Below are 25,602 nucleotides of genomic sequence, written 5' to 3' on the forward strand. Positions count from 1 at the left end.
TCCCGCTACAAAAAGAGAGGGAAAAAAGGGGACATTTTCCGGGAAAGAGAGAAAAAAACAAAGACATGGAGTTTGCAGAGTTGAGAGAAGCCATAGAGAGAATAGAGGTGGTGGATTCTCATGCGCACAACATTGTTTCTTTAGATTCATCTTTTGCTTTCATCAATTCACTGTCCGAAGCAACTGGTGACGCCTTATCCTTCGCTCAACACTCTCTCTCTTTCAAGGCAATGGTCATCCCTCTCCTCCTCCTTTTCTTCTTCTTTTATAGCATAAATCTCTCAGTTTATTTTTATTTCCAATGCTTACTTATTTCTTTCATTCTTTGACTTAATACTATAAAGCTATGGTAGAAACTTTTTTATGGTTCTTACGTTTTAAGCTTGTGTGAAAATCAATATTGGATTTGGTTCTTAGTTAGATCTAAATAAGTTTGACTTTCCTTTGAATTTTTCTGGGGTTGTTAAGTCTGCTGGTTGAAAGCTGAAAAACGAATAACTGTTCAGACTAACCCCTGACTTAAATGTAAAAATGCAGATTTTTTTAATAGCATAAGTACATGGTTCTACATATTATAGACATGCTATGTTACAATCGTAAAAGGCAATCGATATTGTCTGATAACTTTGAAGAAATAGGACTATATGTCTATATCCTTTTATTCTGAGACAATTTGTTTTTTGACAGAGGAATTTGAGGGAGATTGCACAACTCTATGGCACGGAATCATCGCTGGATGCTGTGGAACAGTATCGCAGAGTATCTGGATTGCTAGCCATTAGCTCAAAGTGCTTTAAAGCCGCAGGAATCTCTGCTATTCTTATTGATGATGGATTGAAGCTTGACAATAAACATGACAATCAGTGGCATAAAAATTTTGTTCCATATGTTGGTAGGATTCTCAGAATTGAATCCCTGGCTGAGGAGATTCTTAATGGAGTAGAATACCTTCTGATTCTTCTTTTTCCAACTTTATATTATCACCATATAATTTGATGTCAAGTTCAGTTTTTTTTTTCTTTACGTTTCTTTTTCATAACATTGGTGTTGTTATTATGTTTACAGGAGACGCCAGATGGGTCTACCTGGACATTGGATGCATTCACTGAAACAATTTTGAAAAGCTTGAGGTCATATCCTTTTACACATTTTGTTCATCCGAAGGCATTTATGTCCATAGTGTAGGTTCTATTGATTTGAAATTAAGAAATCATCCGCACATAATTGAAGCTTTACGGAGAGTTCATGTTTCTTTGGTTGACCAACACTGAATGGTTATTGAGGGTAGCCTGCCTAACTGGTAAGGACGAATAGATAAGAACTAAGAAGAGCCCACTGTCTTAGCTGGATTTCTTAACGCACTGTTACAGTTGCAAAAGATGTTGTTGGATTCAAAAGCATAGCTGCATACCGCAGTGGTTTGGAGATCAATCCAAATGTCACCAGAGAGGATGCATAGATTGGTCTTTCTGAAGTTTTACAATGTTAGTAAATTGTAGCCTGCGAATTGGTTTTTTTTTTTTGCATTCATCGGAGGATATAACAATTTCACATTTCAGGTGGGAAATCTATACGAATTACAAACAAAAGCTTAATTGACTATATTTTCACTCATTGTTTGGGGGTTGCTCGACAGTTTGATTTGCCGCTGCAGATACACACAGGGTAAGAGAAGCTTTTAAATTGTGAAATATGGTGAATTGAACTCTTGCTGATGACTAGGTAGATTAGGAAATGAACTTGAATTGGATTGGATAGCAATATAAAAGGGGATCTGGGAAAGATCATTGTTTATTCAGGTCCAATGTTGGATCCCCCAGAGCCAGGTAGCTCATATATTCCATGTTCTTTTCCCCATAAGTGAGACAATCAGGCTACATGTATGCAACCTGTATGATTTTTTAGCTTCTTTTTCCTCATTCCTTGTGTTGTTCCATTTCTCCCACAACTAGTTTTGGAGACAAAGATTTGGATTTACGACTATCCAATCCTCTTCATCTTCATACCCTTCTAGAGGATAAAAGATTTTCCAGCTGCCATATTGTTCTTTTACATGCATCCTACCCATTTTCAAAGGAAGCTTCATATCTAGCCTCTGTGTATCCCCAGGTAAAAAATTCTAACCTCTGGTGATTCGCTTTTGTTCATATTCAATTTGCCATGTTCCTTTCCATGTAACAGTTTGTGCTTTCAGGTTTACCTTGACTTTGGGTTGGCAATTCCCAAACTCAGTGTTCATGGGATGGTATCCTCAGTCAAAGAACTTTTGGAGCTGGCTCCCACAAAGAAGGTGAGAATAGTCACTCAAAGAAAATATTGAGAACCTGTACTTTGTATACCAATGTTTTTAAGAAAATGAACTTTTTTTCCAGATAAACACAACTTATTTAAGAGCTTTATATGAGTTCATCCAGTGAGAACAGAAGTAATGCCCTTTTCCACAAAATCCACCCAACCTTTATTACAAGGGCCAATAATGATAGAATTGGTGTTTAACTACATCTATGTCTCTCTCTGGTCGATATTCTTATCTTTCCCTCACTATAGTTAATATAGTATCCTTCTTCCTTGCATATGCTTTTATCTGTACCAGGAGTTTGCTCCACTTAAGATTTTTTCCCTTCTGAAGTACGAGTATGTTTTTAATGTGTAGAAAGAAAAGTCATGGTCTTCTTTTCTTTTTTTCCGTTCGGTTGCTGTGTTTATAGCTTGAGGCAATTTCTTTCATTCACTTCATCCCACCACCCTATTTAACTGAACTTGAACCCTGTAATATGCCCTTCTGTTTCATTTCACACAGAGGAATTTGTCAATAAACATGGTTGACACTTCCTTTTCATATGTAGACCAAGTTTGATTTATTACTGATTGATTTTAAACACAAAAATTGCAGGTTATGTTCAGCACTGATGCATATGCAACTCCTGAAACATACTACGTAGGTTTGTTGAACTTTTCATCCACACATATCATAGAATAGCCGGAGAATGATGCTTCTGATTGTATTGCATTTTATTTTTAAGAATGTCATGTCCTTATCTGATCACTCATGACATGCCTTGAATATAAAATATACATGATGGGTGTCATTCTCTCTTTTAGTTAGATAATTATTGTCTGTCTGTACAGCTAGCGATTAAAAGTTTGTATTGTACCAGGAACAAAACCAAGTGTTACAAACTTCAAATTGAAAATTTTTGGTATTCATTAAAAGTTCTGATGAGAAAATACTGAATTACTATCAAAAGTAGCCCTTTAATATCTTAAAAAAATAGCTACTCCCTTATAGAAGCTATTTTCTCTAGAGTTTATATTATTCATGTACACATGGAAATCTTGCTGTTGAATCAGTCAACCCTGGCATGTTCTAACATTGATTTTATTTCTTAGAGGAACAAGTTTGTTTCTGTGCACATGCATGTGTTTGGCCCAGCCCTTGTCATTCACTATATTGACAAAAAATAGAATTAATTTATTAAATCATTCGGAGTGTTTATTTGATAAATTTGAACTTTAAAAAGAAAGATATTGGTTAGAAAGTAACTTCTGAGTGTTTAAAACTGCTCCTTTGTTTCAGGTGTCAAAAGAGCGCGTGAGGTTGTATTTTCTGTCCTACGTGATTCATTCGTTGATCATGATCTCTCGGTCACTGAAGCTATTGAAGCGTCCAAGGACATCTTTACCCGGAATGCAATACAGTTATACAAGATAGACATGGAACTTTTAGGTTTAAAGTCTAGTGAATCTCTCATCTGCATGCCAGGGACAAATATTGCAGAACATAGTGTTTCCCTTGTTCGCATTTTGTGGGTGGATGCTTCTGGACAGCATAGATGCCGAGTAAGTTTTCTCTGTCTTAGCTTATATCAGTTATTTATTGATCAAGTTCATCATCACAACTCTCTTGAAGATTAGAAATTATTCCTTTGCCACTATCTGAGAAATGAGGAAACTCGAAAACTTTACTGTAGGGAATTACCAACTTTGATGAGCAAACCTATAACTTTTAAAAATCAAATTGATTTTCTTTTCCTACTATTCTGTCGTGCTACTTTAGGGTTCATATGCTGGCTGATTCATGCATCATTCACCTTATATGCCAAAATGTTTATTTATTTTGAATTTCTATATTCTGTTAGTCCCTATTGCATGTATGATGTTGAGATATTCTGCTAGCAATTGGACTTATCACACCAAAATAGAAGTAAATGGTTTGATTGATCCAAATAATGGTTTGATGGCTTAATTGTACATTGGAGAAAGTTTGAGGTCCTTTCATGTTATTAATTTTGCCTTGGGCTATATTTTTTTCTTGTACAAAGTAGTATAATTATATGTTAAGTACTGAATAATAACCATTGAAGTTGTTATTTGTTCAAGGAATATTCTTGAATATTCAGGGTTGAAAGGATAATCTACTTTTCAGCCATCTCTCCCTAATTTTACTCAACATTTCAGGTTGTTCCCAAGAAACGCTTTGACAATGTTGTGAAGAAAAATGGTGTTGGTTTGACATTTGCATGTATGGCAATGAGTTCTGCTGTTGATGGTCCAGCTGATGAGACTAATCTAACTGGAACGGGTGAGATCAGACTGATGCCTGACCTATCAACTAGGAGAGATATCCCATGGTACTGTATCTTTGGGGAATAAAATCTGGTTGACCACAATGGGAAATATTTCTATATGCCCCTTGAACACCTTCACATTACAGGCATTTGCATCATTCAGTATTCCTTCTTTGTTTTCAGATCTTTGATCATTGTTGCTAGCACTGCTAATTTTTCATTATGCCTTTAAGATAATGTTGTACCTCAATAGGAAAAAACAAGAGGAGATGGTTTTGGCCGACATGCATCTTAAACCTGGTGAACCATGGGAATATTGCCCTAGAGAGGCCCTACGAAGGGTTTCAAAAGTTCTGAAAGATGAGTTCAACTTGGTATGTCTGGTCTGTCATTTGTATAATAATGAAGTATTCATGCTTAACTAATGAATTCAATATATGCAGGCAATGAATGCAGGATTTGAAAATGAATTTTATCTCTTGAAAAAACTAGAAAGGTGAGTGACATATGCACTGGTTTATTCCTTTTCATTGTTTTAGCAACCTTTGGCTCGGCATAGTTACAATGAAATTTTAATCTCAAAAACCTGCAGAGAGGGGAAAGAAGAGTGGGTATCAATCGACTCTAAACCTTATTGCTCCTCTTCTGGATTTGATGCCATCTCCACTTTATTTCAAGAAATTGTTGCTGCTCTAAATACCTTGAATGTTGCTGTTGAGCAGGTGTAGATGAGAAGTCGCATATTCTTGACATCTACTTTTATTGGAGGCACTTTCTATCAACTGATATACTGTGTGGCTCTGTCGTTAACATTATATTCATATTTTACCTTGCAATTAGTCTATCTTCATGAAGTCGGTTATTCGGTTGACGGTCTGCATTAAAACAAAGCATAATCCAATATAAGAATAAACGTACAGAGATCAAATTTGAGTTTTCTAAAGTAACCTATTCAGGTTTTCTTTTCGTGTGAGTGCATGAAATATACCAGTGCTTTTATTTTTCTCAAGGGAGAACCATCATTAAATGTTTTCATCCTTCCCTTCCTCTCGTGTATGCTGCTTCTTGTGCTTCTTAGGCAGTTCAAATTTGATGTTACCTGATTCTGTTAGCTTTTACAATTTACAGTTGCATGCTGAAGCTGGAAAAGGTCAATATGAAATGGCTTTGGGGCACAGTGCTTGCACAAATGCTGCTGACAATTTGATTTACACTCGTGAAACTGTCAGAGCTATTGCAAATAAAAATGGTCTGTTGGCAACTTTTGTCCCAAAGTAAGCTGAAATGTTTTCTCATTTTGACCAATACATGCTTCCTTGTTCTCATTATTTGGTTTTAAACTATTATATCAATGCTGCGAGGTTTTCATGCATGTCCTGGCTTTACCTTGGAAATGTAGAATACTCAAATCTTTTTATTTCTCCTCCCAGGTATGATTTGGATGACATAGGTTCTGGATCCCATGTGCATCTCAGTTTATGGCAGAATGGACAAAATGTTTTTACAGCATCTGATGCATCTTCCCAGCATGGAATGTCTAAAGTTGGGGAGGAGTTCATGGCAGGGGTTTTAGACCATCTTCCTTCAATTTTGGCATTCATAGCACCACTTCCGAACAGGTTCATTCTCTACTTCTTCCATATTATATATATATTACTGCAATGAATATATGTATCCTATATCTATGTGTTTAGTTATGATCGCATACAACCTAATACGTGGAGTGGGGCATATCAATGCTGGGGAAAAGAAAACAGAGAGGCGCCAATAAGAACTGCATGCCCACCTGGGATCCCAAATGGATTTGTGAGCAACTTTGAGATAAAATCTTTTGATGGATGTGCAAATCCACACTTGGGGTTGGCTGCTATAACTGCTGCCGGAATCGATGGTCTACGACGCCATCTTCGTCTGCCTCAACCTATTGGTAAGATTTGCATTTTTTTGGTATCTTCCAAATGTGCTAACATACTATTTAAGACACCTTGAATATTTTGGCCTTCTTTTCATCCATGTTGACAGTTATACGTAATAATTTGGCAACCATTTTCACTTTATTCAACTCTTTCAACTTAACCATGACTAAATGTTTCAGTGCTAGTTGAAACCTCTACTCTGACATGTCTATGTTAATGTGTTTTTATGAATGAAACAGATGCAAATCCAGCTACACTTGACTGGAAACTACCGAGACTTCCACAATCGCTGTCTGAATCATTGGAAGCTCTTCAGAAAGACAAAGTGTTGAAGGAGATGATTGGTGAAAAGCTTTTTGTAGCAGTAACCGGAATTCGAAAGGTAATTTTTCAACCATGTTCAATCTCTTGGAAGTTTGATGTGAGAAAATTTTGAAGCCATGAATTCATGATGCATTGCAGGCAGAAATAGAGTACTACTCGAGGAACAAGGATGCATACAAACAACTTATACACCGTTATGAAGTTGATGAATCAGAAGACTCTTCCTTTTTAGGCAAACTCTGATCCCTGTAGTTGATGAATAAAATCATGGTTGTGATGGTGGCTACTTTTATATCAATTAAGCCACATCTCTAGATATTGATATTTTCAGTTTTATTGGAGGATTTATTCCTCGGTTCTAATTTAGCATTGTTGTAGGAAAATGCTTCGGTAAAAATAGATTTACAATGAAAAAGTGCGGTAATTTATTTGCTAAAAATGTTTTTTATAGTATATCTTTTTATTATTTATTTCGTTGAAAATAATTAGATTATTTTTCCTTTTTAAAAAAGAAAGAAAATTCTCAAAATTTAATCCTTATTAGGTGATCTCTAGATCAAAATTTAATTTAAATCGAACTAAGTATATTATATTCATAATAATTTTTAATTTTAAAAATACTAACGATTAATATAATTAATACTAGGTTATTTTAATAAAAAATACATTTAATATAATACAAATATTATTCAATGCTTTTCAAAAAATTATTATCATTTAATAATAAATACTATTCTTAATATTTCTACTTACAAAATTGTATAAAAATAATATTAACTAATTGTAATAGTATTTTAATATAAAATTTTATTAAAGTGTTCGTTATTAAAATATTTTAAACTATTATATATATTTGAAATATTAAAATATTAATATTAATGTTTAAATCGAAAAATGATAAAATTTCAAGTAAATAACCAAACAATGAAAAATATTTTAAGCAATATTTTTTCTCCGATTAATCTTCCTATTTTCCGGAAAATATATTATATAAACCATTATCCATGATTGACATCAATTAGAGAAAAGGTACTTTATTGAATTTAGGTGACCAAAAAAGTTTTAGAGATGTTAAAGCGACAAAAAGTATTAAACCTTAAAGCAACGATTTTTAAACTTGTTAAGTTCGCTTGATAGAATAAAAAAATAGAAAACTAAAGGAATAAAAAGTTTAAAGAATCATTTTCAATAGTGTGCTTAACAAAAAAAAAGAATTCAAGAAAAAAGAATATTAAATTTTGAATTAATTCATATTTCTCTTTTATTTGCTTTCTTTTTTCTTTTTCTAAATTAAACTGTGTTATTTAATATAGAGAGAGAGATGAAAATGATCCCTTTTTCTTCTATTTTTTCAAGCACAGCCTTAATCTTGTAAACCGTGCCAAGAGAAATGATATGCTTCTAAAATATTTGACCTTTGGCTTTCTCTTCATTGAAAATCAAAAGATTTCTATTAATATGAACCTGCAAAGTGACTTTAGTAATGACCTTAATCCACTAAAGATAATGTTATTGTCTCTTAAGGTCTTAAGTTTGAATAACTACATCTATAGAGTATGTGTACGTCTTTAATAATTAAGAAAGATTATAAACATATATTATCTTACAATATCCTCAAACTAAAATGATTTATGTTCATATACTAGTTCACCTTCTTCTATAATTGTACCTAACATAATATTAAGTAAAATTAGGTTCTAAGCTTTTTGTCCTTAACGGAAGCATTAGGCCACAGCCCCAATGTCCCCCCCCCATGTTTTTGGAGCTGAATTCCTTTGTATTTCCCTTCATAAATGAAATCCTGTGTTTTATATATAACCCCATTTCTTAGGGTTGACCTCATTTGTAGCAATACCCTACCAAAAAAAGCTTTGTAAACAATTCATTGGCCAAGGCATAATCGTAATATAGACATTGATAAAAATAATATAATTAATTATAAAACCCCATTCCAGTATTCTTTCTGGTCCATGCGTACAGGGAAACTGGTCATGAAAATCTCAATATTTCATGATATTCATAGTTGAGGGAAATAAAATAACCTAAAATACAAAACTGAAGCTGCTTCTTACCTAAAGCAGGAACATCATCATTCTGCCAAGAGTTTTCCCATCTTGGAAATCATCCCTCTATTTCTTCTGTTTCTTCTTTTTTCGCTTTTCTGTTTTGGTCTCCGTTCTTGCTTCTAAACGCTTCGACTGCTGGGATCGTATCTCTAACAACTTCGACTTTGCATCTCGGAAGAGAGCATCCGATCTTGAAGCCATCAATTGCTGAAATCAAATGGCACGTAACAGTTGGAAAAAAGAGACGAGTTCTTGCTATTGTATTAGAAATTAGATTGATAATACTGGAAAAGTCGTTTTACAAACCTTTAGATGATCCATTGCTGCAAGGTTGAAACCAAGAGTATCTCTGCATTCCTGGGAAATTCAAAGTTTATGCCATTAAAATAGATCCTTAAGTTTTCCCGAATCTAAAATTTATGGATTATGTGATCATTTTGAACTTAAATTCAATAGTAGAAAAAAAAGAGAGAGATCATTAAGGCTACTAGTTGCAGAACTGAATGTTTTTGCTCCAAGGGAATGTGCGGGTTTTAAACAATCATATAATCTGAAGTACAAATTTACCTTAACTCTTGCATAAATAATCTCTTTCAGAACAGCCAACACTGGTCTGGCAGATGGGGTACTAATTAACTGACTATGATGTGTCTGCAACAAAATCGTAACAATCCTGCAAACCAGCTCAACCTGCACAAACGGCATATATTGTAATAACACCTACAAGTATTACAAGTCTAGCGCCCAAATATACAAGCTTTCCTAACATCAAGCGCGTTAGTGTGTCAGAGAGGGAGAGAGAGAATGCATGGTATATGTGCCACGTCTATTTAGCAAAACATCCAACCATATGCACATTTATTAGAGCATAGAGGCCAACCTTGTCAGGATTTAAAGTCCAGTCCTTCGTATAAGAGAGCAGCTTGAGAGCATCTGAGAATGGTAATGCCTGGCGATAAAACAACTTTGACTGAGACATTGAGATAAATAATAAGATGCATAAAAATTAAGAAAATGCTATGGGTACTATGCAGCATGGTATCATCCAGTAGAATCCACAAGACAAGTTCAATTTAACTACTAGACATAGATAGTCCAGCCTCCATATATGAATTTTTTTTTTTGATAAGAATGACAGGCCTCCTTAAAAACCTCCTTCTTGATTAAAGGAGGAAAAGAGTGCCTTAGAAACTTTATTACTCCTCCGAAATTACATAAGATTTAACATAAACACCATACTGAAAAAACACAACAGACTAAGCTACTCAACAGACAACCAAAAACCTAAACTCAAACGATACAACGCACTGGAAACGACTAAACATCAACCAATTCCCATCTTTGCTAACCTGTCAGCCTCCCCATTACACACCCTTGGAATCAGTCTAATTGAGTGCACCCTGTCCGAGATAAAAGATGAAATCCCTTTAACTAATGGGAGGATAAAAACAGGGGCCAAAGCTGGGGTATGGACCCATTCCACAGCCGACTTACAGTCACTTTCCACAATCAACCTTCCAACCTTAACCCAACAAGAAGACATATAGATTTCAATGCCTTCCATATATGAATTTTCTTTTGTTAATTGTCACAAGCTGAATTAATAACTTGGCTATTAACATGGCTGGAAAATGAAAAGAAACTCCCTTCAAAGAGACTACAATTTCAGTCGATGAGTGATTGTTTTCCCATTATTAGGCAAATATTAACTAAACAGTAGAATATCATGGACTACAATATGAAGAAAACAGTCACAATCAGGTAGATCGCAAAAAGATAAGGGACAAAAGCAGCTTATCCAAATGTTTTAGTTATGAGCTTAATCTTCATAGGCCCGATTTTGGTTGCATAACTGTCTCCATGCATTCAGTTGAAAACATGGATGAAATACCATATCATCTTTTCCAGATTTCTGTACTAGAACTAAAGAAAATCTCATGCACAATGCTCAATTACCAGTAAAGTCTGCTCCAGATCATTGGTGCTAATATTTGAGAGAGCACGAAGGACATAATCTGATGGGGACAACCCAAGCATAATCATATTTGGTTGGAATTCAGCAACTTTTCCTCTGGCTTGCTCCTCCTGCGATATAACATAGTAAACATATTAATTGCAACACAACTATTGAAAAATTTATGCCCTTTCAGTTTTCTTCCAGCATTTGCTGCTGCTCTACAAATTTTCAAAATAATTCCAACAAGCATTTCTGAGCAAAATGAACATCATCTCTGCAAGACAGATTTGTCATGTTGGCAGTAGTATCTTTCTACAAGTAAAAGAAGTAACCATTGTGCTGACACTCAATATAGTGGATAGGGAAAGTAAACAACCACACCACCCCAATAGAGTCAACAACTTTCTTCCCCCTTCTTCCTTAGGGAAGAGAAAATTATTTAAAAGTGTCGACCATTGAGGATCAAAATACAACTTTGGCATCAATGGCAAGGTTAAGGCCCTAATAACCTTAATGTCTCAAGTTTGAGTCCCAGTGCCATGTGTGGGGTCTCAATCCAGATCATATCTTGGTCTGGTTATATCCTGGTTATTCCAGTTTTTCCCAAAATTTAAACAAGCTTGTTAAAGCCATTAACACATCAAGAACAAACGGACCAAATCAAGAGAAGAATACCTCATGCTCATCTATACGTTTTAACTCCACTTCTGCCAAATCTAGTGCTTCAATAATTGAATCAGTGGCTGTCAGGGTTTCCTGAGTTCTCTTCCCTGCTAAAGCAACAGCTCCCTCTTCTGGAAGTTCTTTTGGTACATGTCTGTCTTCAAATGTATTGTCAATGTCAGCCTCGAAGATTTCTTCCAATCTTTTCTCTTTTTCTTCCTGTACATTCAAGCAGGGTTAAATACAAAAGAAGAAAATCCATCTCTAAAGGTAATCACAAATGCAGTGAGAAGAGCTAGCTTAACAATGGCATTCTCATTCCTGAGCCAAGAACTTCACTTTCGGTACACAGCAAAAAATTTGAAAATACCTCAATAAAAAATGGCTCCTCAGTACGATCCCAACGGCGAATAGACCGGTCATGAGATCCTGTAACAACAAAGTCACCACGGTTGCTGACTGCAAGGCACCAAACATCAGCATGATGTCCCTCAAGAGTTAAAAGCAACTCAAACTTATCAGCATCCCAGTACTTTAAAAGACGATCTTTCCCAGCACTGAACATGTAATGTGTGTTGCGGACAAATTGAACTGCCATAACACTGAAAAAATACCTCATCAGAATTGGTGATTAAAAGGTTCACCAAAACTACATAAACAATTTAGGATTAAGAAAACTTTTGCATTCCATAATAATTAATCATACAAAACCTGTCAGCATGTGCAAAGATGGATTTGTGGCAATCGCCAAAATCCAAGCCCCAAATCCTCAAATTCTTATCTGCAGATCCAGTTACAATTAAATCTCCATCTGATGAAATATCCATACATAGGACAGGAAGTTTGTGGCCGTATAAGGAAAGGAAAAATTTGAGTGAATCCATAAAAAGAATCTGCATAAAAAGGGAACTGAAAATCATTATTATCATAATAGCCCACAATAATGCAAAACAAGTTGACTCGCACATCCTGATTGACTACACAATATCCTGAATGCTACCATGAAGTCAAATTGTGGAGTTATCAGTTTATTAAACTTTATTTTTCCAGCAGAAGCTTCTACCAGAACATGTTTAGAGAGAAGGAATCTGAAAACAAACATTTTTTTAAATCAACAGGTTTAATTAGCACATATAAGACAATCTTTGCAAGACGTGATTAGTGCGGTGGCATACAGATACAAGGTCACATCTAACTCTCACATTTAAATCATGAGATATAGAAGGTTTTATACAGAGGGCTGAAGCCATAGACCAAGTTGAGATGGAAGGAAAGGGCAACTATATAAATACACTTCGTGTTTTACAAGTTGAGCAGGAAACTGCATGATGCTTCCATTTACAAATTCTAGGAAAACAATAACAGAAAAAATTCACCAAGCCAACCAACAGTGAACAAATTAAAATTCAAAAGAGAGAAGGATAAGTCGATCATTCCTTACCTTTACGGTGCAATCCAACAATGCAACAGCAACATATCTAGCATCTGGGCTAACGGCAACCACTAAAACATCATCATTCATTTTCATAGTCCTCACATTTGATATAGTAAGGCTTTTGGAATCCTGAAAATCAAATCACTCATCTGTTAACTCAGCATGAAGATAGATTTTTAATAAAGGATGTGTTATACATTCCACTGTATCAAGGCAAAGCTAAACAAGCTGAGAGAGAAAATAAATAAATAAATGGAGTTAGATGCTTAAAAATGTTGAAGTGATGAAGGTATGAGGAACACACTTGACCAGGTTTTTGCTTGATTTGGTATTCCCAGAACTTTACATCATGGTCTGCACTGCCAGTAACAAAACCATTTCCATTTGGAATGGTAGCAATTGACCGTACAGAGCCACCATGAGCTTCAACAGCTTCACTGCGAGTACCACTACCAATGTCAATAATTTCAATTTTCCCATCTTTAGTGCCAACAATTCCATATTTGTTATGGGGTACAAGTAGACCACAGAGTCCATAGCCAGAATCAATTGTTCGAAGGCAAGAACCAGTACTTGGATTCCAAATCTTCACTGCATTGTGACTGGTTGACATCAAAAGACTATTGTCTGAACTAAGTGTCACACTTCTAACATCGGAACGGTGTCCTTGAAGCTCAATAGCAAGTGTTTTTGTACTTGCCCTCTTTTCAATTGAATAAAACTCCAGCAAGTTATTATTCAAAGACAATGCTAAACTAGGTAGTGAAGTCTTTGGAGTGACTGGACCAAAAGAGACGGAACATATCTTTTTGCTGGCTCGAATAGTTTGAAGAAGCTTAAAAACATCAGGAACTGTAACAACCAATATATTCCCAGCTTCTTCAGTATCATGATTTGCTTCCACATTTTCAGTTTCTTCGACTTCCATTTTTGCAGACTTCTTCTCTTTCTTCCTCTTAAGTCTTCGTTTACTTTGCGCTTGGATTCAACTTCATCAAGTACACGGAATAGTTCAACCGTTTTTCCTGCCACCTGACAAGCAAGCAGATTTCCGGACATGCTAAATCTCACAGTCGCAACTCTATCCTTACTTTTTCGCTTAATTTCACCAAAGGGCTTTAGAACTTCCCACTTATTTTGAGTAGATGACTCACCATCATTCCCAGTTTCAGCCGCAGTTACATCTACCACAGACTCTCCACTCATCGACTCATGCTTTACATTGTAAAATCTGAGTTCAAGATCTGCTGAACCAGTGACCAAGTATCTTTCATCCGGGTCAACATCAATAGACCAAATTTCACTATGATGACCGCTAACTATTTGAATACAATGCTGAGTTTCAAGATCCCACACTCGCAAAAATTTATCCTTGGAAGAACTAACAAGTTTTTTACCAGAATCAAGGAAAACAAGGTCCGTGATCTGCAAGTTGCAAAATGCAAAGAAATTAAAACATATAGAGATAACAAATACCACAATAAGTTCTTAACTTTAATAGAAAAATTTACAAATGACAAACCTGATCACGATGCCCACGAAGGCGAAAAAGACAGTCTCACCAACAACATCCCACAATATAATATCATTGTCTTTACTTCCGGAAGCAAGTAAAGATCCAACCTTATTGTACCTTAAAGCAGTCACAGCCCCTTTATGTCCATTCAATGTAGTCTCACAACTTCCTTTATCACAATCCCAAATCCTTACACTACCATCCGCATGACCACTTGCCACCTGCAATTTAAACCTTCTTTTCATTCGCTCATACTCATTTTTATGAAAATCACTAAGAATGCATGAAGCACTTTAAGAATCCGTTTGGTTTTTACTATTACAGTTCATATTTTTTTAAAAGAGTTACTAATTTATCAATGCAAAAACAACATCAAGCATGTTTATTATTCGTAAAAAATATATATTTTTTAATCTAGACGAAACTTTCGGGTTTTGCTTGAATCAAAGCTATAAAATAAAACGGACCATCCATTACAATAAATGATAAAGGAAGAAAATGAAAAAAATATTTTACCAGTGATGAAGGGGAGGAGGCGACATAGTTTACGGAGAGAGAGGGACCGCGGGAGGGAACAGAAGGAGATAGAGTTTTGGTGCAGATGCCTTGACGGACGTGCCAAACACCGATCTTCTCTAGAGCCGGAGCGAGAAGGTGCTTGCCTGAGCTGTCGTATGTGATATTCGATTCAACAGATACAATTACACCGAAGGCAGCTGCCGGCTCGTACCTTAGGTAGGATTTCACCATGATCCCCGCAGCCGCAGCCGCTGTTGTTGCTTCTTTTTTCTCTGACTGTTTGGGTTTGTTTTCAGCACTTGAGGTTTAACCGTTTCAAGTAAAGGTCTCTATCCCCGGTCCACTTCAAATTTTGTGTGTTTTCATGGATTTTGATTAATAAATGGGCTAATTTAAAGCTCCATAAAAATAGCCCATTAGGGCTTCAAGCGAACCCAATATGTTTTTCCAGATAACACAAGTTTCTTTCTTGCATTCAAACTTGAAAGGTAAAGGATGGGTGTAAGAATTAATGTTCTAATGGAAACTACAAGTTATAATAATATAAAAAATATTTTAATTATTATTATTGGTTAAATTATAAAATTAACTGTTGAAATGGTCTTCATCGATCAATTGGAGCTATGTGTGAAGAACACTTATAAAATTTCTTTGAAAAAAATAATCTTGAAAATCTATTTTTTATAGATAATTTTACTACCAAGTTTATATATATGTATTCATTATTTAAATTACCATAGTTGTTTGACTTATTTCTTTGCTTTGGTTTTAGTTTACCATGTAACACGGGGAGAAACTCTCACAAATCAATACCGTTCTACCAATAAGTTTGTTACATTTGGAGAATATTCTCTCAAAACTATCAAATCTTTGTCGATAAAGATCTTCCACAAGACTCCACCCCTGAGTAGTCTTTAGAAGTTTTCTAGAGACATTTCAAAATTTCCAGGATTATTTTTTGTCAAATCGCTTTTGGAGTTTATACTCTTCAATCTTCGACGTGATTCTTAATAGAGTTAAATATGATAGTTTACAATTATATTTGTACAGTCTATTAATAGACATAATAATCTTAAGTCTGACATTATTCACCAAAGGGTCAGCATATAAGCACATCAAATAAACCTGATGAGAGGACTCTCTCTTTTCTCTCTCTCTCTCATCTAGATCGATCTTCTCCTACCTACATTTCCTCTCCTCACAAAGATCAACCCTAAACTCACAGCTGAATATCCACAAACTGCAATTCTTAAAAGGAGTGTATCGCCAACGACCAACCAACTTGTTCTCTGAACAAAGTTGATACAAGACAACTTCGTAATCTTTTGGGAGAAAGCTCCTTGGTTGTCTTCGTGTTCCAAGAAACCTCCTGGAACAGAGTTGTGAATATCAAGCTTCGATCATAAAAGGGTCATTGCACCATTAATCCTATAAGATGATTCGCCTTTCGTGTTATCTTTTGTTACACAGATAATAAGAAACTACTCTTCTTTATTGCTACTATTCTCCTTTACTCCTATAATGTTGATATTGCATTTTTTTTTCCACCGTATTTTCTGTCATTCTTTCTTACTGCACCTATATTACTTAGGATAAAGCTGGTACCATGAATAAAGAAGGTATGTGACAAATATAGCCTTGTCTCAGTTCTGATCGGCTCCGGATTTCTCTTGCATGGAAGTTCCAAGTCTTTTGGAAGATGGGTCATCTGTAGACAAGAGAAACATGCTACAGCAGAAGCCAGAGTACCAGACGTCTCCGGGCGGTGGTTGTTGCTCCTAAGTAGGAGTAATATTCAAGTCCGTTTGACACGAAGGGATGGCTTGTGCATTATCAATAGAAAGCTCAGGCAGCCATGTTCGTGGGCTTTAAGCTTCCAGCTTGACAGGTCATGAACATATAATGTATATGATTTCTTTTGGATTACCTATACTACTGTTCTTTGCAATGGAGAGTAGGTATTAGCTGCAAATACTCAAAATAAGTCATATCATTGAGTTAAGAGTAATATATTCAGGAGATGATACTAAATCTCCCCGCCCTTTTTGAACATTATAATGTTCCACTCCATACTAAACAAAATACCACATAGGCAAGGAAAGGAACAAAAACAACTCCACCAACTCTTCATCATCTACGGTAGTGGTAGTTCGATAAGCCTTCGAAGCCAATCCGAAGGAATCACAACTGGTGGGCTGAATTCACGAGATAATGTTCTCGATTTTTTTTATTCACGATATAATGCACATTCAGATTAATTGCTGGTATGGGGTGAATTCTACAGTGATCTCGTAGGACGCCATGCAATCCAGGCGACCTTGTAGGACGCCATGCAATCCAGGCGACATACGGGAGACATACGAGTGACATACGAGCCATACAAGCCATATACTCACCATGCAGACGAGCCATACCCATGCAGACGAGCCATACAAGCCATATACTCACCATGCAGACGAGCCAGCCAACGGAGAGGTCGCCATGCAGCCAGCCAATAGAGAGGTCGCAGTCTGGGCGACCTTGTAGGTCGCCATGTAGTCCCGGCGACCTTGTAGGTCGCCATGTAGTCCCGGCGACCTTGTAGGTCGCCCCTGCAGACCATGCATGCACATGCAGCCAAATAACTTCACGTGCTCCTGCTCCCTGCATGCCTGCATGCATGCCAAGATAACTTCACGTGCTCCTGCTCCCCGCTGCATGCCTACAGCATGCCATGTGATCCTAGCTCACGAGACGAGACCATGCATGAACAATAATTGAACCATTGTTGGTGAAATAATTGAGGCAGCCGGTTATATATGGGGTGTGCAAATTGCAAGAAGAAAGATCACACATAAAAGAAAGAAAGAAAGGGAAAGAGATTCAGCCGAGAAAGAAAGAAAGGGAGAAAGAAAGGAAAGTAAGAAGAAGAAAGGGAGATAAGGTAAATTGTTTATATTTAAATTATTTATTATTATAAATGTTAATTAGTTTATTAGTTTAGGGTTATATGATTGTTAGTTTAAGTATAGTATACATAAATTAAAAATTATTTAATTAGTATATGTTGATAGTTATATAGTTAAAAAATAATTAATTAGTTTGTTTTGTTAATAGTTAGTTATATAAAAAAATTATTAATAGTTTTTGTTAGTTAAATAGTTAAGTATATTTGTTTGTTGAATATATTATATAAAAATTAGTTAGTTTATTAGTTAGTTTAGTTAGTAAGTTTATTAGTAGTATATTATAATGAAAAAATAGTTTATTAGTTAGTTTTAGTATATAAAAAAATTTTATTAGTTGTTTAAGGGTTTGGTGTTTACGTTTATTTTAAAAAGTTAGTTTGTTAGTTTATTAGTTATTATATTATAAGTTATTATATTAAAGTTTAGTGTTGTAAATTAGTTAGTTAGTTTATATTAGATTATATAATGATTTTTTAAATATTGTTGTTTAATTTTTTTACAGATTCATTCCAATGGCTGACCAAATTCCACTGTTGAGGCTTGACAATGAACATATTTCAAGTCATTGGGAATAATGGTGAATAAAATATTTGTTTAATGAATTATAATTAATAAATTTGAATATTATTTTATGATTGTGATAATTTTTTTTGAAATATTTAATTGTAGGAGGACGAGCAGCGAGTCCTTCGTCTCGACTACATAAAGTGCCCAAGCCACACCCACTAATAGAAGAAAATTTGCAAGAGCTGGATTTTGGTTGTCACATTGTGCGAGATTACAAGTTGGTCCCAGGTTTGATCAGCGTTGATTGAACGCTGGAGACCAGAAACGCACACGTTTCATTTGCCGTGTGGCGAATCCGATACTTGGAGGATGTGCAATGCAACTCGGGGTCCAAACTAATGGGATGCCGGTGGTAATGTCACATGAGTTTAATAAGGTGGAACAACTTTGCAACTTGTTTCTTGGGAAAGCGCCCGTACCACCAGAGTGTAAAGGGTGGCGGGTGAGGTTGTCATGGTTGAAGAATGAATTTCAACTTCAATCAAATAGTACGGAACACGAAATTATATATGCAACACGATATATATTACAATTGATTGGGGGAATTTTGATGCCTGATAATCCGGTAGTTATGTTCACACTCAGTATCTTCTTTTTTTAACAATTTTGAGAATTGTAGGCAATATAGCTGGGTTCGGCGATATTGGCGTTCTTTGTATTAATATTATTTTAATTTTTTCATTCAAGCACCGTTTTTCCCTTTTGCAGCAACTCATATCATTTCAGTACAATTTTAACTATATCCGATAAGAAGCGGGGATGATTTCAGATTCAGTGCAGTGTGGCGACGGAGCTTCGGTACCAGCAGCCATGCGAGCTCTGTGCACACGTAAAAGAGAGGAAATAGGACGCGTTTGTGATTGGTAGGGGCATAACGATTTGTCAGCAATGACTTATTTAGCTCACGGCGATCTCTTTATTGTCGTGCTCGAGCGACAGCACGTCATGAGTGGAGGGACGGGACTGAAGAACTGATTGATTATCCAAACATTGTCATGCCTGAACGAGACAGGAGGAAACGACTACCGATTGGAGTCTTCAAGGCTAATATGTAACTCAACAAGACCAGCCTCTGGAAATGCTAAGCACTCACTGAATTTTCCTCGTCAATTTCAGACTATAAATAATCTAATATTGTTGTTCTTTTGTAATGGGAGTTGAATAGCGTATCATCTCTACATTTCCAAACAAAACCCACAAATAGTGACACATATACCATTGAGTTGGTGTGAAAATCAGGAATCGAAGATGGTTTGCCCAGAAAAAATCAAGTGTAAGAATGTTGCGGAAGACAGCTATCGGATAGAGTAAAAATGCAACTGATAATTGAGAAAATAAAATGAAGATAAAGAAGACACAAAATTTACGTGGAAAACCCTTAAATAAATTAGGGTAAAAACCACGGGCAACGGTAGAAGAATTTCACTATGAAAAAATAGGAATTACAACATCTCTCGATCTACCAAGGAGAAAACAATGATAATTCTCTCTTGATAAAAAGGAGAAAACAACTCTCAAGAAACTCTCTAAATTCTCTCTAGTATTGGAAGAAAGCTAGAATGCTTTGGGATGGTTTTGAAGCTAAATGAGCTAGGGTATTTATAGTTGAAGCTTAAGGACTAATTTGTAAATACCCTAAATTACAATGCCTAAAAGTGCATTTCTACCATTGTTAATTTTCAACACAAATCCACCCTTTTTGACATTTGCCATTCGGTGGATTAATTAAATCCAACTTTCCACCGAAAGTTGGTTTAATTTTCAACAATCTCCCACTTGAAGATTTGATTGAAACAATCATATCTTCACACCATTCTTTCTACCTTGTACCATAATGTTGCTTACGTTTCTGACAGATCACAAGAGGATCGACATCAAGTAAATTTATCGGTATTGATCGCCTTCGTCATGAAATCTGCTATGTTGTCTTTGGTATGAATCTTCTGCATATCTACCGTCCCTTCTTCCATCTTTTTACGAATGAAATGGTATTGAACTCGTATGTGTTTTGTCCTTGAATGAAATGTTGGATTCCTTGCTAGATGCAAGGAGCTTGACTGTCACAAAACAGAGAGACAAACTCTTGATTGTGCCCAAGCTCCTCCAATAGCATCTTCAACCAAATTGCTTCTTTACTGGCTTGTGTAGCTGCTACATATTCTGCCTCTATTGTGGATGTAGCCACAACTGACTGCAATTTTGAAACCCAGCTTACAGCTCCACCAGCAACTTTGAACATATATCCTGTAGTAGATTTGCTTTTATCGAAATCCCCTGCATAGTCAGAATCGACATACACATTTATAAGTAAGTTTGATCTTCATAATGCAACATTTGAGGTCCTTTGATGTATCTTAGGATCCTCTTTACAATATTCCAATGCTCTTTGCCTGGATTCGTCATGTACGACTAACCACTCCCACTGCTTGTGCAATGTCTGGTCTTGTGCATATCATAGCGAACATTAAACTTCCCACTGTTGATGAATATGGCACTCGAGACATCTCCATCCTCTCTTCTTCACTGCTAGGACTCATACTGGAGGAATAATTTGAAGTTAATAGGAAGAGGGTAGAATTGGCTTACAATCTTGCATGTTGAATCTTGACAAGATCTTCTTCAAGTAATTCTTTTGTGAAAGCCAAATCTTCCTATTCTTCTGTCTCGGTGAATTTGCATCCCTAGAATCTTGTTTGCTGATCCCAAGTCCTTCATTTCAAATTCCTACCCAGTGTGCCTTCAATTCTTCAATGATCTTTGTGGGTCATGCAACCAACATGTCATCCACATACAACAACAAAATAACAAAATCGTTATCACCAGACATCTTGAAATAAGCATAAGGGTCTGCATTCGCCTGCTTTAGACCGTACAGAGATTTGTTCAACCTGCAAACCAAGTTCTTCTTTTCTTTTTCTTCAAAACCTTCAGGCTGGAGCATATAAATTTCTTCTTCAAGATTCCATGAAGAAAAGTTGTTTTAACATCTAGCTGCTCTAGATGTAAGTCTAATGTAGCACACATTGCCAAAACTACTCGAACTGTTGTTAGTCGAACCACATGAGAAAATATTTCATTGAAATCAATACCTTATTTTGTAGCATATCCTTTGACCACCAGTCTTGCACGATACCTCTCAACTTGATCGTCACCATTTCGCTTGATTTTGAAGACCCATTTGTTACCAATTGGGTTCCTTACTTGTGGTAGTGGCACAAGGTCCCATGTATTTTTTTATGAAGGGCTTCAATTTCTTCTGCATCGCCATCATCCACAGTGAAGCATCTGAGTTGTTTATTGCCTCCTGGTATGTTGATGGCTCACCATCATGTTAAAAGACAGTATGCAATATTACCTTCTATAACATAATCTGAGTGCCAATTGGGTCGTCTTCTCACACGATCTGATTGACGAGTTATTGGAGCTTCAGAACTCTCTGGTTCTTGTTCTTCATGTGTGGTTCTGCTTCAGAAGAATCTCCTTGTTCAAACTCTTTTTCCACATGTATCTGAGTAGTCTCTGACTTTTCAGCGCTATCATCGTCTTCTTTTCTTTGTATTTTATCTTCTACAAAGATAACATCTCTACTGATGATCACTTTGCGGGCAGTGGGATCCCACAAGCGATACCCATTTACTCCATCAGCATACCCCAAGAATTTGCATTTCCTGGATTTTGGATCCAACTTTGAAATTTCTTGGGAGTTGTACATCACGTACACTATACTTCCAAATACATGGAGGTTTGAATAATCAGCTAGTTTTCCAGTCCACATCTCTATTGGTGTCTTCAGCTCTATTGCAGTTGATGGAGCTCGATTCACCAAATAACAGGCGGTATTGACTGCTTCTGCCCAGAATGATTTTTCTAGGCCTGCGTCCCTCAACATTGCTCTTGTTCTTTCTAACAAGATTCTGTTCATCGCTCTGCCACTCCATTTTTTTAGGTGTTCGCCACTGGTGAACTGTCTTTTGATGCCTTCTTTCTTGCAAAAGTCATCAAATTCTTCGCTTGTGTATTCTCCTCCATTATCTGTTCTGAAAATTGATCTTATTTCTAGAATCAAGTTCCACCCACGCTTTGAAGTTTTTGAAAGTTGAAAACACACTTTTCTTCTTCTTAATAGGGTACACCCAACATCTCCTAGAGTAGTCATCAATAAATGAGACAAAGTATTTTGCTCCGCTAAGGGATGTAACTGGTGCTTGCCATAAATCAGAGTGAACCAATTCTAGAACACTTTTGCCTCTAGAATTTGATGTGTTGAATTTCAACCGGTTCTGCTTACTTGTTATGCAATGCTCACACAAAGGAAGTGATACCTTTGTTAAGCCTGGAAGTAGCTTTTGCTCCACAAGGACTTTCATTCCTTGTTCTGACATGTGTCCAAGTTTATGATGCCATAGCATTGCAGAATCTGAACTACATGAGGCAACAGAGGCTTCTGCTTCTAGCAAAGTCTCTCCCTTCAGCATGTACAAGTTTGCTGCTATCTTTTCACCTTTCAACACCACAAGCGCTCCACGGAACACCTTCATGATTCATTTCTGTGTTTCAATCTTGCTTGCATTATTATCCAACAATCCGTAGGATAATAAATTTTTCTTCAGACCTTTCACGTGCCGCACATCTCAAACAACTTTGATTGTTCCATCGTACATCTTCAATTTGATGGTTCCCACGCCAATGATCTCTAAGGCATGATAATTGCAACTATACACAGATCCTTTTGAGACAGGTTCATACTGATGGAACCATTCTCTTCTTGAGGTCATGTGATATGTTGCTCCCGAATCAATGAGTCATATATCTGCAAATCGTTTTTTACCTTCCACGGTGGTTGACGCTTCACAGCATAGAGCATCTCCATCATCTGAAGTGTTTGCGGTATTGCCTTGTGGATTGGAGTTTTTATTTAGACTCCAACAATCCTTCTTCAAGTGACCCTTCTTTCCACAGTGGTAGCACTTCAAATTCTTTTTGCTTCTTGACTTCGATCTACCATGTTTGTGACTGCTGCTTTGGCCACGTTCTGTTGATCTCCCTCTCATCGTTGTCAACGCTTCTGCTTGTTGCATTTTACTTGTCTGTCTTCCTTGTTCTTGCGCCGATTTTCTTCTTGTAAAGCAGCTGCAACGCCATCGAAGATTGACTGGTGACATTACTGTTTGTCAAGTTGATGATTGATCGTATGAATCCGATAGACTTTGAAGTAGAAGTTCAGAACGTTCTTGTTCTCCTATTTTACAGCTTAAGGATGTAAGCTGAGAAATAAGGTGTTCAGTGTATTTAAGTGCTCCGTCACTGAAGTATTCTGGCATACGGAGAGTGTACAATTTCCTCTTAAGGAAAATTTTATTGTGCAGCGATGTGGCCTCGTACAATTTGGTGAGATGATCCCATATCTCCTTAGCTGTTTTTTTCTCCTCGATGCTTGACAATACTTCATCTGCTAATGCTAGAAAGTTTGCCATAGCATTCCCATCCATCTCATTCCATTTGATGTCATCTACGAAATCCACCGGCCTTCTTTGATAGCCGCTAGACACCCGTCTTTCCTTAGGATGGCCTTCATCTTCAATTTCCACAATGAGAAATTTCTCCCATTGAATTTTTCAATATCAAATTTTGTTTCCATAGCTTCTTTTACGGATATCTCTCACTATTTCACTATCGTGAATAGTTCTCGGAACCTTCAAAGAATGGGTAATAACTTCTTATTTTCTTATGTTGGAGGATCCACCTTTTGGTGGCAACCACAAAGACAATAAGCATATTACACACTCTAATCTAGCTCGGATATCAATTGTTGCGGAAGACTGCTATCGGATAGAGCAAAAGCAACTAATAATTTGAGAAAATAAAAATGAAGATAAAGAAGACACAAAATTTATGTGGAAAACCCCTAAATAAAATAGGGTAAAAAACCATGGGCAACGGTAGAAGAATTTCACTATGAGAAAATAGGAATTACAACCTCTCTCGATCTACCAAGGAAAAAACAATGATAATTCTCTCTTGATAAAAGGGAGAAAACAACTCTCAAGAAACTCTCTAAATTCTCTCTAGTATTGGAAGAAAGCTAGAATGCTTTGAGATGGTTTTGAAGCTAAATGAGCTAGGGTATTTATAGTTGAAGCTTAAGGACTAATTTGTAAATACCCTAAATTACAATGACTAAAATGCATTTCTACCATTGTTAATTTTCAACACAAATCCACCCTTTTTGACATTTGTCATTCGGTGGATTAATTAAATCCAACTTTCCACCGAAAGTTGGTTTAATTTTCAACAAGAAACAAATATGAAAATGCAAGGTCCATGCATTAGTGCTTAAGACATTTTTGTTCTACCAACATAAACAAAATATTATTTTTAAATAAAAATTAGCAAACAAGAAATGGGAAACCCAACTTTGATTCTTGGGTGGCAAATCCATTCAAAACATCTAAACAAAGGCAAGAGAAGGAAATGCAGTCTCTACTTGACAAGCTTCCCGCTGAAACAATGTTGAGAGCACGACAAAAGAAAGAGAAGCCAACGAAGAAGGCGATTGAAGATGAAATGGAAGCTGCCATTGAAAATTTGAAATTGCGAACGATACCGAGTTTAAAAAGAAACAAGGGAATGAACAAGCCAAGTAAGAGAGCAAAGAAGAGAAAAAGAGATGATCGGTAGAGCCAAGAGGTCGTTCTTGGAGCAACAAACGCAAGAACACAAAACCTCCAGGATCGATCTAATTTCTTAGATTTTTCTTTTGCAAAAGCAAAAAAAAAAGAACCCACCAATATCCAAATTATAATAAAGATATACAATTATAAGTAAACTAAACACGTAATAAAGATTTTTTATAATTATCAATAAAAAAATTAGTTACTTAAGATCACGAAAGGACAAGAAAAACGTTAAAAATCCATATAAACTCGAACAAAAAGTAGATACAAAAAAAACTGATCACAACGGCAAACGGACCATAAAAAAATCAAATTATTGAAATATCACTGACAAAACTAAATCAGAGTTGAACAACGTGAAAAAACTATCCACGAACGCAAATCATGTTTTTAAATCCAATCTAGAGGTCCAAAGCGAGAATATCAGCATGATAACAAATATCATCTTA

At 36.1% G+C, this 25,602-nt stretch overlaps 1 protein-coding gene and 1 pseudogene across 1 annotated transcript; one reads left to right on the forward strand and one right to left on the reverse strand.

Moving 5' to 3' along the window:
• Nucleotides 1-7,051, forward strand: LOC120188107 (protein fluG-like). Its single transcript, XM_039191627.1, is given in 18 exon segments — nucleotides 1-227; nucleotides 688-939; nucleotides 1,066-1,133; nucleotides 1,369-1,484; nucleotides 1,560-1,665; nucleotides 1,953-2,109; nucleotides 2,195-2,290; nucleotides 2,894-2,942; nucleotides 3,578-3,840; nucleotides 4,459-4,631; nucleotides 4,822-4,942; nucleotides 5,012-5,064; nucleotides 5,161-5,290; nucleotides 5,697-5,842; nucleotides 5,999-6,187; nucleotides 6,263-6,495; nucleotides 6,724-6,866; nucleotides 6,947-7,051. Coding segments are annotated over 18 exon segments (2,562 nt in total). The 5' UTR covers nucleotides 1-65.
• A 1,706-nt stretch (nucleotides 7,052-8,757) lies between these two features.
• Nucleotides 8,758-15,270, reverse strand: LOC120188077 (annotated as a pseudogene).
• Between the last annotated feature and the right edge of the window lie 10,332 nt (nucleotides 15,271-25,602).

Source organism: Hibiscus syriacus, unplaced genomic scaffold, assembly GCF_006381635.1.
Source record: "Hibiscus syriacus cultivar Baekdansim isolate YM2019G1 unplaced genomic scaffold, ASM638163v2 tig00116938_pilon, whole genome shotgun sequence".
Lineage (NCBI taxonomy): Eukaryota > Viridiplantae > Streptophyta > Magnoliopsida > Malvales > Malvaceae > Hibiscus > Hibiscus syriacus.